Raw genomic sequence first — 20284 nt, 5'->3', positions numbered from 1 at the left:
ATAAATGTCATCCTTCTCTGTTTTACTGAAAGTATCATAGAGAAAAAAAAAATAAGATCCCTACTAAATTTGAATGATTTAAAAAAATTGGCAATAATTTTAAATGTGTCAAATTCAAGCCATTGACTATGCTCTAAAATGCTATGGTTTGCTGAAAAAAACGGTTGCTACTTTGTCAAACATTATTTTTTATGGCTACTTTAAGCCATACGTCAAGCCATTGTCTATGCTCTAAAATGCTATGGTTTGCTGAAAAAAACGGTTGCTACTTTGTCAAACATTATTTTTTATGGCTACTTTTTTTACATGAATGAATCAGATAAATGTCAGGATTCACTTTACTGGATCTTTTGCGCCTGTTGAGCAAAGCAAAAAAGACAAAAAACAAAAAACAATTGACTGGCAAAGTTGGATTGGTATAAGTAAGGAAATGAGTGATCCATGAAGGAAGGAAATACCACAGAATTAACAGGGTGATCCTCAGATGTTGACGCATGAAAACTTCTTGTGCGAACTGAATGGCTGGAATTACATGCATGATCCTGCAAGCAGAAAGAAGGGACACATCAATGACAAGACTTGCCTATTAGTGTTGACACTGGCCTTTCGGAGGCATTCATTCAGATCACATTATGGCTACTTCAGTTTCGTAATCTTCAAGCAAGAGTCACCAACATTTGTGGTTTGGGTATCAGGTACCCCCCCCAAGTGCCACATGAGTATCCCAAATGCATGTTTTTCAAAATATCTTACTCCACTAGCATGGAACATTGCGATTTTGTAGCAAAACTGTGAAAATAATCATTTGAAAATGTAAACACTAATAAGAGAATTATAGAATTTGGTGTTCACATAAATAAATATCATGAATTATATTTAAAAAAAAAATATATAACATTATAAAAGGTAACAAGCAAATTTGTTATTTCAGAAATGTGTATTTAACTGGTAGCTCTAGACATTGACCAGTTACCAAGAAGTAGTGCTCAGCTTAAAAAATGTTAGGGAATACTGTTTTATAGGAATACAACAAAGAAACAACTCACAACCTGCTGCTCACAAACTGTGGCTCCTGAATCAAGGTTTCTTAGCTCGTCAGTCAACATCTGGACCTCCGGGGGAATCTGAGGTAGGGGCGGTGTGGGCTGGTTGTCCTGGTTCAAATCGACTTCATCTTCTCTGAAAACCTCCCATTCCTTGACAATAGGACAGTTACATAGGAAGGGCACAAAGATATGACGAGGAAAACTCAGAAAACCATTATTGAACCAAACGATCACATTCAAATCGACAATGCGATGTGGTAAAATGCAATTTTCAAATCATCTATTGGAGGGAAGGACAGCATTTCAGACAGTCGGCTAACTTAATAGTATAATAGTACTTAATATAGGAGTATTTATTTAATACTTATACCGTGTAAAGGTAAGTTCAGCGTGCACTATATACATGTTTACATATCACTGTTCAGTGAAACATGAAAAGTTGAAGAGATAAAGCCAAAGATGTGTTTGCATTATTGTTACTAAATTATGACTTGTTTGGTAAAATTGTGTGAGCGCTTAAAATACTATGAGTCTACTCTTAATTGCAAGAGATAGAAAAAATGTGTTTGATGTCTCATATCTAACATACAGTTTTTTCTTGTATTTGTTAATAAATAGATGGGAAGATGATCTTGTTGAATTCATTGCATATTCAAACAATCCCAATACTGAAGGAAGGGGGCTCACAATTACTCTTTCATAATGGTTCAGCCCTAATTCAAACTTATTTGAGGTTTGGGTCAGTTGATATTGTTCAAAACAAATACAACCTATCATAAGAATAATCCCAATAAACCTTGGTTGAGAATTTACACCATCAATACTGAAAAGACAACATAATAATGAAATTGAAAAAATAAAAAAATACCTCATTTTGTGCATTGGTCTCATCAGGGTCTGAGATCTGCCTGCGTGTGATGTAGTTCTGCGCCCTCTGTCTTGCAGTGTTTTGCCGCCTTGTGTCTGCATTATGGTCGCTGCACAGGATAAACAAGATTACATGCTGACCATTGAGAGCACATTATATATCCTGTACCAGAAGAATTATGTTATCATTGTGTCTTAACTGTAACGTAGGCCGGCGCCATTGTGTGGTTCTGCTCTCATGGTGGACATAGAAGGTTCTTCCCAGGTTGTCCTGACGCTCCTCCCAGCCTGGTGGCAGAACAGGGGTCTCCTCACACTGCATGGGGCCTGACATGTCCTGAGATTCCAAAAGCTCCCATGTAGGCTGCACAAAGAACAAAGGGGAAAACGTTTCGCTACACTGAATACTGAATATACACTGAACACTGGATATATATATTTTTTTTGTAGAAACAAAACTCGTAAAGGGATGTAGTTTTTCCGTTGTAATGTGCTAGTAGATGCTTAGTCCTCAATTGTGTGGTGTGTGATGTAGGATCTCCAGCAGTTTTTTGTTTGTTTTTTTCTATGTGATTGTCCACCATAGTTGTTTTCAGCTGAAAGTTGCTTTTTGAAAGTTGATTATTACCCTGGCATTTGGCATTATCAAAACTGCACCATAAAAATAGATTTATATTATGCTCAGCAATTGTTAGAAACTTGTTTCATTTACTCTTACTAAAATGCCATAAAATGTCACCAAATAACAGCAAAACCCTAGCTATCTTTGTAAAATATGTACTAGCAGCAATTGTCAACTAGTACAGTTATGCCTCATAAGTAACACGTAGTTGTCCAACTAGTATAAGAGTAAAGTTGTTCGACTACTAAGTTTGACTGAATAACTAGTAAATGAACCTTAGGTAACTCATTCACTGCCAGCCTCTTTAAAATAGATTAAGCATTAATGATTAAGCAATAAGCAAATGGACATTCTTTAGATTCCAAAATAATAATTATATATGTTTGGTTATGTATTATAGTTTGATGTTAAATATACACTGTTTTAATCTTTTGTTTTATGTGTCAGTGTTAAAGTAAATTTCAAGTGTGACAAGTACAGGATTACTTTATAGGTAATAAGCCTTACATCTGTGTTGTCAGTCTGCTCTATTGGTTCCTCGCCTGAGTCAGAGGTTGTTGGCATGTAGGTCATTCTAAGTCGCAGATGGCCCTTAACTCTGGACTTATGACTGCACAAAAAAAATTCAAAACAAATGTTTTTTAAAGGTGACAACAAATGTACTTCATTTGAATGTACAACAAAGGATTAAAGGATTCAAGAAATGACACCAACCTTCTGGGGTGAAGCAGAAAATCCTTGAATGCATACGGCCGTGTAGGTGAATTATTTGTCTGAGATAAAAAAAAAAAAAAACAATCCTGTAAGATACAGTTTAATATTTAAAGCAAGGCAAGGCACGGTCCTGCCTCAGATTACATACACTGTATATATTTTTGTAACCCAGTGAACATGTAAATGTACATTTAAGGGCTCATTTGTGAACATTTCGTTTACTATAAAACAAACGCAGTAGTGTGACATAAACATATTGGACTGTGTTTCCATAACTGGTGACAATGATGCGGAACAGACCCAACGCTACGGGTGTTCGTATTTACTGTACATGGTGGTAAGACATGGGTGAAGGTCTGTGCTTTCGCAGTAAACCAAATCACATACAGTATATCAGCCAGGTATAATACTTCACAAAGAAAAAAAAATGCAGCGTTTGGCCAATAACTTACTGGTATCTGACTGAGAGGTATATCCACTTGCCCCAGAAAGTCATCACGTGTCTGACAAGAGAAAGAGCATGACAAAAACACATGCATGTGTACTTGACAGTAACAATACACGTATTACACAAAAAAAATAATAATCAGCCATGTTTACATCGAATATAAAAAGTTTATACAGCCCTGTACAAATTCTACCGGTTTATGTGTCCAAGAAAAATCATATTTCAAAACATTTTCCCACCATTAACATGCCCAACTGTATAACATATACTTAATTAGAAATTAAACAATAAAAAGATGAGAGGAAGGTAAAACTAAATAACTGAAATAATGTGGTTGCACAAATGTGTACACCCTCTTCTTACTGGCTTGTGGCTGTGTTTAGCAATAACCAATCACATTCCAAATCATGGTAAAGTAAGCCGGCACATACTGCCAACGTTTTAAGTATCTCTGATTAACCGAAATAAATGTAATGAATTTTGTTCATGTAAGATTTAGGCCCTTGCCTGACAGTCACTGCCCAACAGCTCAAACAGTAAACAGTGTTTACATGACCAAATATAGCTCAGGGAATCCTTTGTCCTACCAAATACTGTAGCCCAGCTCGGAATGTGCCAAGAGAAAACACTGCAGTCAACATACATTTCATGTCAGCGTGTCCCGAAATATTTTTGGCTCGAGACACAAGACACAAAACGTTTTTCTCTTGATGATGCAGAGCATTTAATAATACAGTACATGTATACTCGTAGATGTATTGATAGATTTTATATATTGGGAAATACCCAAATAAACAGACAACCAAGACAGCAGTATTTTTGTGGTGACCAAGGAAATAGAAAGTCATGTGCCAAAACATCATGCCCAACAAGACACAGCACTTTCTTACTACATGTGTCATCACTGTCAAACTGCATTTACACCATTCATCCAGTGCACTATATTATGTGTACACATGTTTATACTGAGGCGTTCACCTCCGTTTTGAATTTGAGTAACCTGGCATGTTATGATTGGTGTCCATCGTAACCCAAATACAGTTGATGCTGGTTGTTGTAATGTACTGTATATATTTTTTGGAGAATTGTTTTCATACTGATTATTATCAATGACTTCACTTTTACACAGTTATAAGATGTGTATACAGTAAATAAAGCATTTTTTTAAGCAAGCCATAGCATTATGACGTCCAGAACAGTGTTTTTTAAGAACTGCAGTTGACAAGTTCATTCTCGTTTTTCTACCATCATTAATCAATCCATGCATCTTCAGCAGAATTCTATCATGTTAAAATCTAAAATACCATTTTGGTTAAAGTCAAAGTACCAGAAGTCAAACTGTACAAATGATCCCGAGTGTAATTGGGAAAATGATCCTTTCAACTAAATGTCAGTGCAGTGTTTCATAAACAGTTTTCAGTCCAACAGTAATGGAAATCCCAGCTGGTTTATAAAGTGTCAAGACCATTTCCATAGTCTGCATCAAAAATTAATGTGGACCTTGAAAATAGTAAATTGTAAAAAAATTGTCAAATGAATGTTAGAAAATTGCTAAGACGAAAATCTAATCAATTTTGAGGTTTGAGGTAAAGAGTCTTAACACAGTGAGTCATCTGTGAAGCAAAGTAAGCAATATTCATCTCTACTTGGCAACTTTAAACTACTTGACAGGTGGAGCGCAAAGCTTGTGAAAGTAAAACCTCAACTTCTGACGAGCAAGCCAGTGAGTGTTATTGGACCGGGAGTACTACAAAGTGTCAAAAATGAAGCCGGCCTGATCAGGTGATTCAAAACATTTCCACCAAACTCAACTGTTAATTTGTTAAACCGACTATCAGCATTATTGCAACAGCAGAAAATCTGAATACTCATAATCCATGTAGGCTAATAAATAACTAAAGACCACAACAAAAAAAAAAAATCTAGCACCTGCTGCTGTTTTACTTATTTACATTTCATTATAGCAAGAATGGTCTTTGAAAATTGCTGGGCTCTGCTCCTCTTGGGTGTGAATCTCCAAACACTACTATTTTCTGAAGGATTATGAGGGGGTGGCCCAAACTCGGAAATAATATACAACCAAGCATTTTACAAAAAATGGTAGCAGGTGTAATGCACCACTTAGCCTGTCAAGTAACTAAATAATGGAATTTAGGTCAAGATTTACATAGCAAATGTTCATGTTCTTGGTGAACATTTATACTACAGCTTATCGCTCTCTGATGTGAGTGTGTGCAATGGGATTCTGAGTCACAACTAGTGACCCAAATGAGAGAATATTTTTATAAATACATGCATACGGTATTTATACATTGAATATTCGGCTTGCTTGTGCAACTTGAACCCAGTTATTCATTAACTTATGACATCATCTGTGCTGATAACAGTTGACAAAAGTGTTGAAGACAGTTTTACTCATCTTTCACACACCGTTACAATGATTGTGAATAACAAATGATGAAGGATTTTCCATACTGGCCGATGGCCAATGTTTCCAGTTCTGAGGTCAACTAAATTGTCTGTTTATTCATGCTTAATTCATCATTAAATTAAGGAAAAACATTATTTAAAAAGAAGAACTCTAGATATACAAATAATTACAAAATCCTAGTCATTCTGGGTAAATATTGAATCCAGCATAATCATAGTTTCATCACAGAATGGTACCTTGAGATATGGGTGACCCTGCTTAGGAGTTTTATTGAATACTAGCTCAGAGATGGGCAAACTACAGCGGGCGGGCCGGATTCGGCCTGTTGGTCTTTTTAATTCGGACACCTAAAATGGTACAGGATTAAGGCTTGATGTGAATGATTGCATTCATTTCATTTTGACTTGTAATGACAGGAATTTCAACACCAGGTGACACAAGTAAGCGTAGACATGATTTTGCAGAGCCTCGAGGAAAAATGAGAGGAAGCGAGAAAATGCTAAATATCCTGGCATTCTAGAAGTTGCCTTTTCCGATAACGCTTTGCACTGAAAGAGTTAAAGAGTGCATGGTAGAGACCTCAAGTATTTTATGAGAGCGAGAACATATTTGAAACATTTAGCTTATTGCGCAAGTCAGTGACTCGCCACATTGAAGTGATTGTCGAACACCTCACTAGCAAGCTAAACAAAGCGGGGTCAATTCCATTATATTCTTTGGCACTGGACAAAAGCAAAACTGCTCACCTTTTAATTTTTATCGAAGGATTAATGAGAATTTTGAGATAATGAATTTTTTTTGGTTTAGTTTTCTTTTGTTTTTGGATATGGAATCCCTGAAAGGAAAAACATGGTGAGAGGACTTATTTAACAGCAGTCATTAAGGGGCACAAGTTACCACAGAGTACGCTCGCCAACCTTACCACAGATGTCACCAAATGTGACAGGAAACAATGTTGGGATGCTCAAAGGTATTCAGGACAGAAAAAAAAAAGAGGACAAGTAGGTGGTAATTTACCTACACTGGATCATTAAAACAATGATTTGTAAAAGTGCTCTACACATAAAGTACTCATGACCGTTACAAAAAAACTCTGCATTTACAGCGAGTTCGTTCAAATTGATGCACTCTTTTAAATAAAGCAGAATCTTACTTGACAAGCTGCTAAATGTAAGGTTGGGGTGATGACACATGATACTTTACAAACACAATATGGCAGGGGCACCCTCAGAGGAGGGAGCTCGCCATGCTTTTTACTGAGGAGGGCTCATGCTCTCACCCTGCCAACGTTAACACCCATCAATACCAGCCCACCCCATTTCCAGACATGGTTGGCGTAACTGTGCTACTCTCATATCATGCTGTTAAATTTGAATCCACAAGACTGAGCCGTGCTACATAGCACCAGACTATCTGGAGTCACGGGGAATATTTCAGAAGCACTTTATTTATATCAGCAAGGGGCAGTGCTTTTCTCACCACTAATATTAGCTTGGGTAAATACTTAGGGAGATTAGTCACAGTGCAAAGAGAATAATGGTATATTGTGAGAAATTTAAAACCGAGGTTGCCTACTACTTCAAGGATTTCCCTTGAAAAAAAAAGCAGGCTTATGTCAGCGAAAATTAAAGTTTAAAGTTGATACATTCTAATTCTAATTCCCTTTAAAATAATATACAGGGTGTTCAAAAATGTTTGACCCCATTTGGTAGGCCAATAATTTTGACAATTTTCATTGGAATGAACTCAAATTTTCACAGCTTGTGTAGAAACGCTTCATGTTTTTGTGTGTAACGTTTGGCAGTTCTATCTTTTCAGGTTAAGAAATGCCGTTCACTTCAAAAGAAAAGGCATTTTGCGTGTTAAGAGTATGCTCGGACCCAGTCACCGAAGACAGTGCAGTGTGCCTTTTTCACAAATTTTGCTAAGAAGGCATCAACTACAAAACAAATTAGGACTCGGCACCATAAATTTCAAGAAAAGGGCTGCTTATGCATACCTAAATCGCCAGGACGGCCATCAACGTGTGCAGAGTCACAGGCGGCGCCCATATTGAACATTTATGAAAATCTGTCATAGAACCAACAAATATTTCTACTTTTCTTTGTAAATTTAACCAATAAAACGTATGACCTTCAACATAAAGTGCATTTAGTTTCATTAAGATCCATCAAGTAGATATGGGCATTTAGAATGGGGTCAACCATTTTAGAGCACCCTGTATAATACATAGTGGTAGCTCAAAAACTGACAAAGTTACAACCAAGTTACACACCAAGTTGAAATAACCAGTTTTGAGGAAAAAAATGCATTTAAAATTTTGAAACATTCACTTTTCAAACGTCCAACAGATGAGAATGGGCAAAAATGGTTCTTTGGCCTCAACCCCAAGAACATTTTTCAATTTAACTTACAATTCATTCAAGCCATAACCTGCTAAAAACAAGTTGGCTTGTTTTAAAGTTGCTATGTGTGTTTTTTTCATGTCAAATTATTGTGAAGGGAAATTTGATTTAAGATATTTGTGTCAATTAAAACATGATTTGTCATTTGGTGAGGCCTGGTGTTGACCCGAAAGTTTTATGAATGGAAATTACATCTAAAAAAACTTTGGCCATATTATGAAAAAAAATAAAAAAATAAAAAATGACATTATAATAGTTCAACACAGTTTTGTTTTGATTTTTTTTTTAACTTAATAAGTACCACATTAACATTTGGAGGGCTAGGAAGTTTCTCCAAATATGCTGCTTGCATTATTCCACAGGGAGACTGGATTTGCAATGAAACCCGCGACACTCTTTACTACTTCAGGTTTTATATTTCATTCCTCATATTTGATTTACATTTCATCCCAAATAAATAAGCATAAAAGTGGAAATTGGTGGTCGTAGCTCTAGCATGCCGGAGAAAAATTGGTCATGTACCGTACACGATGTGTCATCATTAGTAGGTAAACATCACTAGAATGATGACATTGAGAAACCAACAAAACATATATTATTTATTATTACAGCACTTTCTTAGAGTACATGCTTACTCAAATGGCCTTTCAAAATTCTGACCTTTTTTTGGTCAAAAACAATACTTTTATCCGAACGACTAGCTGTTGTCTCCATGATGGGAGGGGCTACTTTTATTGGAAACAAAGGAACACCGTTGTGACAAAACTTCGGTTTTAAAGCATTGAATTAAAAGTACTCGTAGACCAATTAAAGAAAGCCTCACTGAAACTGATGATGAATTACAATTGGATTATCTGCCGTTGTTCGGATGAGATGGTGATCAGCTTCGAGGTAAGGAGGCACATGTATAGTTATGTATCATATTGGGCATACCGCCCTGCTGATATACTGTATATATTTCACACAACTGTAAGTCTGTCTGGTCACTGTTTAATGTCATGCTAGAGTGCCACATAATTGTGTTTTTGATTTTAATTGGTCGCTTTGTCCACGTATTTAACTCTTTGTTGAAATGACGTTCGAGTCGAGGAACTCCTTGTCATTAGAGGCAGCTTCACAGGTATGCACTTGCTAACTTTTTGGATTAAAAATTCCTTAGCGACACTGTGCATTATCTACTAATCTCTTATTTTCATAAACTTTGATCATAATTTAACTTTTTAGATATTCTCACACACGCCCAATTTCACCCAAAGATGTCTCACATTCACGCATGAAGGTTTATATCTATCTATCTATCTATCTATCTATATATATATATATATATATATATATATATATATATATATATATATATATATATATATATATATATATATATTTTTTTTTTTTTTTTTAAAGAACCTCCTTTATCCAAGCTCAGGAAAAATTGAAAAATATACATAAATAGTACCTGGGATTTAATGTCTTGACTCGTTAAAAAAAAAAAAAAAGGTAAAAGTATGTCTTTGGGATTCAATGAGTTAATGAATAGCTCTATTGATCGTACAACAGTATATTTTTGTGATAAAACCTATAATGACGTAGAGCAGGATTAATGTGTCATACGCAATGCAGAAAATAATACACAACATATAATTAATGGGTTTGACAAATATAAAATTGAATATACTTCAACAATAAACCGGCAAAATTCAGCTTGAGACAAGCACAGTATTTTGCTGATGCCATTAATTGTGTTGCGCGACTCCCATACGTCACACTCATTCCAAAAAAAAATGTCAGTTAAACCTGAGAGAATCTTCTTCAACCGGTTAAACAACATTGTGAGTAAACTTCCTTTGTCAGGTAGCCTAACTAAAACTGCTGCATAAAAGCTGCGCGCTTTGAAGTTACAAAGAAATGAAATACGCATTTCAGCTCAGAGCTCAGACAGCATCCGTCAACATCAAACAAAGACACTCACCTCAGCACTTTGACTTAAGTTCTTTGCGATACTGTTCCGTTTGCAACTTATATCTGCATCATTAGGTGCTTGGTTTGACAGCAACTTTGTTGGACAGCATGGAGAAAGATGAATATGCACATGTGGAGAGCATGTACTACCGAGTTTTGTATTTGAAACATGACACGAAATCCCAGTGTTTGCATAGGGCACTTCCAAGGAAAAGCTTCTTTGTACGGCACGCCGGAAATGGTTATGCTCTAAGCTCTCCTTTTCTTTTGCTAAGGCACAGAGATTTTCTTCTGACGATTTCACAGAGGAGAACAAACAAGCTGATGTACTGCGGTACAGTTTTTTCTTGGGATAATGTAGAGTATCGGGCTTAGTAAGTGGGTAGTGAGCATCAGGAGAGTCTGCATCGATTTCACAAAATGATGCTAATTCCTTTGTAGCTGTAGCTGGTTTCTGATGGGAAAAGTGTAGCAGAACGCTCCTTGAGCTCTGATGAGATTTGTCGAGAGATGACTGTTCCATCAGGTCATTCCTGCCCGCCACTTTGCATTTAGCTTCGTCTTCAAAAGGAATATTGAAGTGTACCATATGTTTGGTATCCCGATACTCAGAAGAAGGGTTTCCCTTAAGACAACGTTGGCCACTGGACAATGTGGCAGTCTCTTTCCAAATCATTTCCTCTTCATCCCGTGAGGAATCATTGGCAGGTGTCTGGAAAGGAGCTTTTGTTCCAAGATGAGCAATTGGATTTGTCGGAGAAGCGGGCGGTGTGCTGCAGGGGCTCTTAGGGAAAATAACTAAGGAGGAACAACGTCTCAAGGGAACCCTAGACCTGCAGCAGAGAACACTCTTCTCTTGGGTAAGCCTATGTTTTTCTGGAGTCTCAGGCTCAAAGATACTATTGCTACTCCAGTATCCGGCATCGCTGGCCATACTGCTGCTACAGGACCCCCCATCAGAGCCCGCAACTGTTCCTGCGTCAACATCCCCTACGTTGCCATCCAAGTCTCCACTGAGCGAGCCACAGGGCTGCAGTGAGATCTGCACTACGCTTTTCTGACTACATCCTTTCGTGTTAACCCTCGGTATCAAGACTGAAGAATATCGTTGTAAATTTCCATAGTCGGGTGACGGCGAAGTCACCTTGAAATGTAGAGAACTGTGCGCCAGACTCTCTGTGAGGCTATCAGCTGACAAAATGACTCCACGCTCCTCACCATGGCTGCCCATACACTCTGACAGAGGGTCGGTGTGGCTTCTCCTTGACGCGAAGTCCAAACGTAGCCGGTCTGCCATTCGTCTAACTCTCTAACCCCTGCGGCACTGAAGAGTGCTACATTATAAAAGTTGGTGGTCGGGGAAAAAGGCAAAGCAAAGCAACTGCTCCGTGCTTTGCGATCACAATCATTAGTGGTTGTACATAGCCAAAATAGCTCTGGTGACATCCTACATTCCACTCCAGGCTGATCTCAACTTTTAGCAGAGGTTAGTGGTTCTGTTTGAAGACATGATCCAAACACACAACCCCTGATACAACAGCAATTCCAGGGCAAAAATATTCCAAAACTTAAATGACAGATACTTTGCCACTACTCTAATTAAAATCTTGAACCTTTCAGCTTCTTTAGTTGAACCCGGGTTCCAGCCTGTTCAATGTCTCAAAGATCCAGTCATGTCGAATTGCCTCGCTGAAGTTGAACAGCTGAAACCAACAGCAACAGGGTATCCTTCTGTGTTGCATCTCAAACCAAAGCACTGGTAAACTATTAACATCTGCTGCCGGTCTCTCACTCAAGACTCTACTTCCTGCCGCAGCTAGGCTTCTAATCTTTCTGCAGCTCTGTGACCCCACAAATATTTTTACCCACCGCTATTGAATTTCAGGAAATCAAGGGGAATTAATCTAAGTAACCCTCTTGAAATTAGGAGTAGTTAACAAATTCACATACGGTATTGTTCAGAATACTTGTTCAATATCATTACATGGCTCTTCACTGGTATGACTTTGCGAACAGCAGAAACAAAGTTGTAAATCTGTAACATTATCTGCCCACCAACAAAAAATAGAAGATAAGAGCAAGGGCGACCTGATTTGACTGTGGCATGAGTCATGACTACTGTTATATGACACCTCATGTAACAGTCTGTACTGGTCTGATTTTCTTTCACTGCTGTTGCTGTTTATTAACGGTGGGCTATTGTGAACCAGGTTGTGCTATTTAAATTACCGTGCTCTAAACCTTGTGACTGGCTATTAATTGATGCATGTGTATGGAATAAATAATGGATGACACATGTCTATTTATGACCAGTCATATGTGATAGAACAATGAACCACTCCGCCTCTGAGGTAATGTTACAATTTACCCAATGATCTTAACACCTTCATAATGGTTAGATGGCCCTAAGCAGTCAAGCCAAAGATCAACATTTTGCATATAAACATCAGATGGCTTGGGAAGCATTTACAGCAACCTTAAGTTTTAATGTCACACACCAGTCACTGCTGTCATGAAACATACAAGTGCTAATAGTTGTACTATTGAACAAAAGTTCAAGCTATGGGTGGCAAACAAATATCTTCTCCCTATTCTATTCCCGTTAGTGACATTCAGAGCTAACCTATCAATGGAAACAGTGATTCTAGCTTGGGGGTAGGCAACTCCCGTCCTCAAGAGCCGCTATCCTGCATGTTATTGATGTCTCTTTTCTATAACACAACCAATTCAAATGATCAGGACTGTTATCAGGCTTCTGCAGAGCTTACTAATGAGCTGATTGTTTAAATCAAGTGTGTTGTAGGACAGACGCATCAAAAATACATGCAGGATAGCAGCTCTCAAGCACCGGAGTTGCCTGCCACAATTCTAGCGCTACTCAACACTATGTTACACTTCTCTACTCAGCTGGGAAAGAAAGGGTGATGAAAAGCATGAGTGTAAAATAACCCTGATTGATAGGACTTTTACAAGATTTGACAAGGAAGATGCAAAACAATGCATACTGTACTGAATTTACCAGAAACAAATTGCTTATTGAAAACTTAGAAATGGCTCACATTACTTGACAACACTTTCAAACAACAGGATTCTGGGGATAAAAATCATAATCAATTCATTAATCATATGAATGCTAATTTGTAGAATTGATTGTTGAAAAGAGCATATTGGGGTGGAGCAGAGACAATCTTTATTTAGTCACCTCTTGTTTTTGTTCTAACAACATGATGTGAGCGTGAAGTGCAGTGGGAATTTTCAGCTATCCCACACAGACCTCTTCTATGGCAACTCGTCTAGTGAACGTTAAGAGAGAGATTCTCACAAACACCATGAAACCAGCATTTTTAAATTATGTTTCTAGCGAAGACATTTATTTGTAGTCGCCGTTCAACACATGAACTTATTTGGCTGGAAAAAAAAAAACCCTTTGAATGCATTTTATGATGAACTATTCACATGCAACAACGCACCTGTCAAAATATAAACATCACTATGATCTTGATTCAACAGTCCATGTGACATAGAATCATTTTCATGTTTTAATACTCCTTTAGGCAGTGTGTCAGGGCGTTTTTTTAAGGAGATTAACCCATATTGACAGATGGAAAAAAATACGGTGTTGCAAATGTCAAACACTATACTGTACATCATGGCAAAATGAGGGCCGCTTAATCTTTAACAGGCAGTCACACCATACAAAACCTTGCAAAGCCATCTTCACCTCACCTGCCTTCATCAAACGTATCACCCAAACCTAACCTTGCAAAACATCGGCCATCTCATTTTCCGAAAGAAAGCTTACCACGCAAAAATCACAAAAATTTGTTTTAACACTTCTCAGCGCATACATATTGTCAGTAACTTCACCACTCAAACATGTTCTCACCGACAGGCACGTAACAACGCAGCAACTAAAGTTCAATGTTATGCAATATTCCAGTCAGACAACTCATTTTGGATTGCAATAGCACATAGCACTTACCAGGCGGTTCTCATCAAACACCTCCAGTAGGAGGCGGTGCTTCCTTGGGTGGACCTAAAATATAAAGGAGACGATGTATGCATTCAGCAAGGCCAAAAGTTCAAAGTATCAATCAATCATCAATCAAATTTTATTTATATAGCCCTAAATCACCGAAGTCTCAAAGGGCTTCACAGAATGAAAAGAGGTCGTACAGAGACATCTTTTCAGTATAGGGTACACAACAGCATCCCCTGTCAAAGCTCCCAGAAGGGGAAGGAAAAACTCAAAAACCCCAATTTGGGGAAAATCAGAAACCTCCAGAAGGGACCACAGGTGGGAGGAGCCCCCAAAGTATTACATGTTCATGTTATTGTTCACATGAGCAGTGTAGACAAGTGGTTTAGCATTAGCGCATCATCAAGTGTTGAGTCCGCATGTTCTCTGGCTTCATTCAACATTCTTAGAACATGCTTCTTAAGTTTTAAAGGGACAATGTACAAGATTTTTCATTACGGACAGCACGAGATGATGCATTTACCATTGTCTGTAGCTAAAACCGACATGGCAGCCTCCGGAGGAATGCCATCCCCTGTGTAATATACTTTCATGATAACTAGACTGACAATTACATTTAAAACATACTGTAGGTCGTTAAGAACATATATATTTGTACATTTTTTAAATTTATAATAATTTAGTCATTTCTAATGAATTTCTAAATTGAATAATCTAAATTTTACACATCGGCCCTTTAAGAAGACTCTGATTTGTCCATAGATGCGTTGTTAGGCGTAGTAACCGTGAATCAATGATTGCAAAAGAAGTGCAGCCATTCAAAACGATGAGAAAGTGGCATTCTGATGAATTCTGCTTTTTTAATACGCTTTTTGAATCTTCATGCAAAGCAGGTTGTTTTGATCTCGTTGTTGCGTTATCTCTTTTTGTTACGGCTACCAAATTAATTATGTTACTTGGCATTTATTCCAAACCGACCGGAAAATTGATTAGCAGTTTTATTGCCCGGCAAGGTATTACTGACAGTGCACTGTATCTCTTTGTTGTTAAATATTATGCGCAGTTTTGTAAAAGAGCCTGTTTTATTTGTATTTTAAATGCATCTAACTTGTATTCTTTGTTATACATTCAATGGCAAAGCTGAATATTCTTGAGACTGAAAAATGTTGCTCTTAAAACGGATACTTTCTTTATCTGTTAAAATATCAGCAGCATTAAAAAATAATAGTAAAAAAAAAAAAACAAGAATATAGTCATCATGATTGCTTCTGTAAAAGCATTATCATTCCAAAAATGTTTTATTGTGTAAATGTGTTATCCTCAGTTAATCAGCATTTTTATTGCCTGTTAAGGTATGACATACAGGTAGAGTGGAAAAGTAGAAATAGTTACGGATGATAAGAATGACTGACAGCTTCTTGAATGTTAAGTTCAGGGACGATATTATTCAACAGTCATGACAATTACTTGACACAGAGCACTCCAAGCTCTGGCAACTTTGAGTAAGTTACAACACTTGTCTTGTGAAACGCTGCTTGAATAAAAATCTTTATGATGACATGATTGTTACTTTCAGCACCTTAGGGTTGACTACAAAAAGTCTGAAGTAGTTCAACCCCTACTGTGCCCTGTCCTGGCAACCGCAGACATGGATTTGTTCCAGGAAAACCGCAACTGATCTGGATAAGTGGTTTCGAAAATCACTGGAAAAATACTCCTGCACGTTTGTGTGTTGTAATACAATAATAGACTTACTCGAAAATAGAATTCCTCATTCCATTTTGGATGCAGTGACTTCAAGTGATGCCAGACAAATAAAAAACAAACAAACAAACATATGAGTAAATACATAACACATCGCAACATCAGAAGTGCAGTTATGTGTGTTGTCTGTCACCTTTTTAATTGTTTTAGTTTGATGAGTGGCTATTTCTCCACTGCAAGGATCATAGAGAGTCAATCTTGTATATGGATCACTGCAAAAGAAAAAAATATTTCAAAATGCATTTGTGAAGTCAACACTGATCTGTCTTCAGTGTATTAGTGCTTCTCAAACGGCGGGATGTGACCACGGTAACGTTAACAAAATAGGTAATGGTCCTTCTACTTTCACTTTACGCAGAATGGACTGTAATAGTAACTGTATCATGATTTGGGTCAATGTGATGCACGCTAAAAACCACATTCAGTATCATATTGCCCATTAGTCTAAGTGCATGAGTAATATATTAGCAAGCTGATGGTACACTGAAGTTTTACCAAATAACAGACATAATTCTGGGTAACAGCAGCAAACATCACAGCATGTCACTAATGATTTTTTGTAAGCCTTTTGCTAAAATACGCCAACTGATATACTAAATTTAACATGACAAAACTGGTTCTTTTAGGAGCAAAAGTGTGATTGTAACCAATAATTGTCACATATTAATCTTCACTGCTCTCAGTAAACGCAAACACATTTCTGTCAGAGAACTTCAATAAAAATAACACAATTGGAAAAAAAACAAAACTTTGTTGTAACTATACTTTTTGTTCCGCGTTGCAAAATGTTCTGTCTTAATGAGATTATGGAGAACAAAAAGGATAATCAAAATTCATAGACAGACATGAATGCAATGTTCTCCTCATGTTGCTTACTGTAAAACCTAAAAAGAAAAATGAATTATCATCAAAAGCCTGAAGTTCTAGGACAAAAACAAAGACATTGAATACAATTTTATATTATAATATGACATTAATTAGAATATTACTTGTACCTTATACTTATATTTGACTTACCTTGCACCAAGGATATCTTTTTTAGCAAGGCCTATCCCAGCAATAACTTCTACTTTGAGGATTCTACATTCACCCTAAAATAAATAGGAAAAAAATAATAAAATTATACATGGGACTAGAAATAAAAGATAGCGCTGCAAGCCACAAAATACTGCAAATGAAAACATTATATTGAAGATGCAGTATTTTAAATGAAAATACAAAACACTACAACTTCCTTTTCATTTTATACGTAAATCATTAAAAAAAAAACCTTGTGTGTATGGATTAATTAGCCTTGATTACTTATTTCTTTAAATCTAGTAAAACCAACGCATGGAATATATTTAATACAATAATAGAAAAGACAATTTGTAATGGCCGTGACATTGATCAAAGAGGAAATGACATATTCTATTTCTCCAAAGTGCCCTTGCATCTTTTCTCCATTGGGAGGGATCTGTTTAAAAATTATTCATGCAAATACACCTGTAGTTTTTCATACCCACAAAAATACTTTTCATATGTTTTTTAATGTTGTCACCTGATGTTTAATGTGCCATAACACTGAATTCTTTGCAATATTCAGTGTTGACAGTTGATAATGTTGTAATTATTTTTTAATATTAAAAAGACATCTCAAGGAGTTGATTATTTCATTTTTGTGATATGTCTAAATTTCTAAATAGCCCTATCTTCCTTATTTCTTACACCCCATTTGCCTTTGTGTGACTTAAGGGTGTGAGTTTCGGACAGAACAAGCATATTGTCAGTCCATTTTCTATTACAATTACACTTAATGTGGGAATGCTAGCATTTGCCATTTAGAAGATTAAACATTTCAATTTCACTTTTTTTTCATGATAAAAGTTGACCAAAAGAGAAAAAAAGACCAGCAACATACCGGACGATTCATATAAACAAGCTTGATGTCATAAAATTTGTAAACAATCTTCACCAATGTTTGCGTGAACATCTTATGTCCGAATTTTAGTAGCATAATGTCCTCTCTAAATCTCTACAGCTCGATGACAGAAACACTTTCTGTCCTTAAAATCTAAAATGTTTCGGCTATTCTTTTAACCATTTAAAAAACAACTGTCATGTCTTCCATACACATAAAAACCATGCTTGATGTTCTAATTTCCGGCGAATCTCCAGTGGTTTGTCACAATGCCAGCACATTAGCACAATTACAAACACATGTGGTGCCGTGCTGTTATCCCATCCTGCCACGTTTAGCGCTGTATGCTGCAGCAATTGTTGTCCGAGGTATATTTTAAATGGACTTGCATTTACTGTATATAGCCCTTTTCTACCTCAAGTACAGTACTTAAAAGTGCCACATACTGACTACTCATTTACCTACTGATGACACAGCATCAGGAGAAACTGAGTTCAGTGGCAAGGACACTTTGACATGGTCACAATGGTTGGGGGATTGAACCCGCAACCTCAATAACAGTAAAAATGTAGTTAGAATGTTGGATAACACAAACAATGACGGCACAAGACTTAGTTTTAGTTCATAGGTTTCTTCAAGCAAAAATGCTTCACGCTGGTTAGTCGGTACTTGGCTGAGTAAATGTTTCTCAGGTTTGTTTTCTCCATTATATCCATAACTGTCACAAAAGTGTGAGTTTACCGTGCCAAATAAAACCCCTGGTGATTACAGTCAGTGATTCCGGAGACAACACGTGACTTCCATCACGTACACATCTCTGAATGTTTCTTTTGACGTCACAATTCGATGACGTGTACCAGACATTTCGCAACGGTTGTAAAGAAAGTTCGAACGATTGGTTGCCACCAAACAGGAAGTATGCTTCCAGAGATGAAGAACTGCTGGCTACGAAATACAGCTTAAACTTACATTAAATAAAAACAATCGCGTCAACTGAGGCTTGACGGCAAACAGTTGGAAGTGAAATTCAAACATTAACTTTGGTGTTGTGACGAAGTGGCTAATTCCCGAGACATTAGCATTTACAAGCTTGCTCGAAGGAGGGGTGGTCACGTGAACCAAGTCGACGTTCACCGCCGCCTTAATCTGTCGAAACTTTCGTTTACCTCCTCGTCGCTGCAAAGTCCTCGGATGTCTGATGAAAGTGTGGCCATAATATCCCAAGCTTTCGACTCCCGACGGAACAGAGCAGGTCAACGGCACTTGTTACTCCCGCGGCTTATAGTATTTGCGACTGTTGAGATGATTTCCTCCGTATGTTTACGCGAGGAAGTCACTCCCCCTATCCATCCCTACTGACCTCCCGCCTTTGCCGCCTCCTCCCCCTCTGGCTTCCTCCTCCGCCTCCTCTATTTTTTTCCTTGAAAAACAAAACAAAACAAAAAAAAACACCCTTACTGTCTTCAACCTTAAGCCGAGTCCTTCAAGCCACTTGGCTCGATTTGGATAAATACTACATTGTGTGTAGTTTTACAGTTTTATAAAGTTTTACTTTTAGTGTATTTGACTCTAGATTTTAAATATCTATCTATCTATCTATCTATCTATCTATCTATCTATCTATCTATCTATCTATCTATCTATCTCTCTCTCTCTCTCTCTCTCTCTCTCTCTCTCTCTCTCTCTCTATATATATATATATATATATATATATATATATATATATATATATATATATATATATATATATATATATATATGTGTGTGTGTGTGTGTGTGTGTGTGTGTGTGTGTGTGGCTCAAGAAATTGATGCCGTTACGGCAAAAAACGTTTTGCCACATGGATATTTCATCTTTGAAAATAAAACATCATCATAAAACATGGATATTTTCATCTTTGAAATATCCATAGCAACCAGGACCTTACGAAAAAGATAACTGACTCGAAACTTTCAAGAAATGTTAAATGTGCTTCCAAGGACCTCTTCTTAGATTTGAACACTTTGATATTTGAGGAAGTTTGATATATAATAACAGATGAAATTGGGCAAAACTGCTTCTTTGGCCTCATCCGCAAAACATTTTTTTTAATTTGATAAATTTGTTGGCTCTGTATAATTTGAATGGTTAGCTCAGTCAACCCCAAAGACGG

General features: G+C 37.0%; 1 protein-coding gene across 3 annotated transcripts in view; it reads right to left on the bottom strand.

Moving 5' to 3' along the window:
• nedd4a (NEDD4 E3 ubiquitin protein ligase a) overlaps positions 1-19456 on the bottom strand; it is a 37521-nt gene extending 18065 nt beyond the window's left edge. The window contains exons 1-12 of one of the 3 annotated variants that reach the window (XM_088413008.1): positions 19299-19456; positions 17250-17323; positions 16366-16444; positions 16224-16262; positions 14472-14525; positions 3702-3752; positions 3250-3308; positions 3043-3145; positions 2114-2277; positions 1915-2023; positions 1047-1196; positions 459-542 (exon numbers count right to left, since the gene is read on the bottom strand). In XM_088413008.1, coding sequence (XP_088269134.1) covers positions 459-542; positions 1047-1196; positions 1915-2023; positions 2114-2277; positions 3043-3145; positions 3250-3308; positions 3702-3752; positions 14472-14525; positions 16224-16262; positions 16366-16444; positions 17250-17323; positions 19299-19346 — 1014 coding nt within the window. In that variant the 5' untranslated portion in view covers positions 19347-19456. Of the gene's footprint in view, positions 1-458; positions 543-1046; positions 1197-1914; positions 2024-2113; positions 2278-3042; positions 3146-3249; positions 3309-3701; positions 3753-10499; positions 11787-14471; positions 14526-16223; positions 16263-16365; positions 16445-17249; positions 17324-19298 lie in introns of those variants that run through there. The other 2 variants (XM_088413009.1, XM_088413007.1) reach the window with 2 other exon arrangements.
• Positions 19457-20284: the final 828 nt, after the last annotated feature.

The sequence above is a fragment of the Hippichthys cyanospilos genome, chromosome 4 (assembly GCF_059441005.1).
Source record: "Hippichthys cyanospilos isolate Australia breed blue-spotted pipefish chromosome 4, RoL_Hcya_1.0, whole genome shotgun sequence".
Classification (NCBI taxonomy): Eukaryota; Metazoa; Chordata; class Actinopteri; order Syngnathiformes; family Syngnathidae; genus Hippichthys; species Hippichthys cyanospilos.
This window is presented reverse-complemented; position numbering and strand designations above follow the sequence as displayed.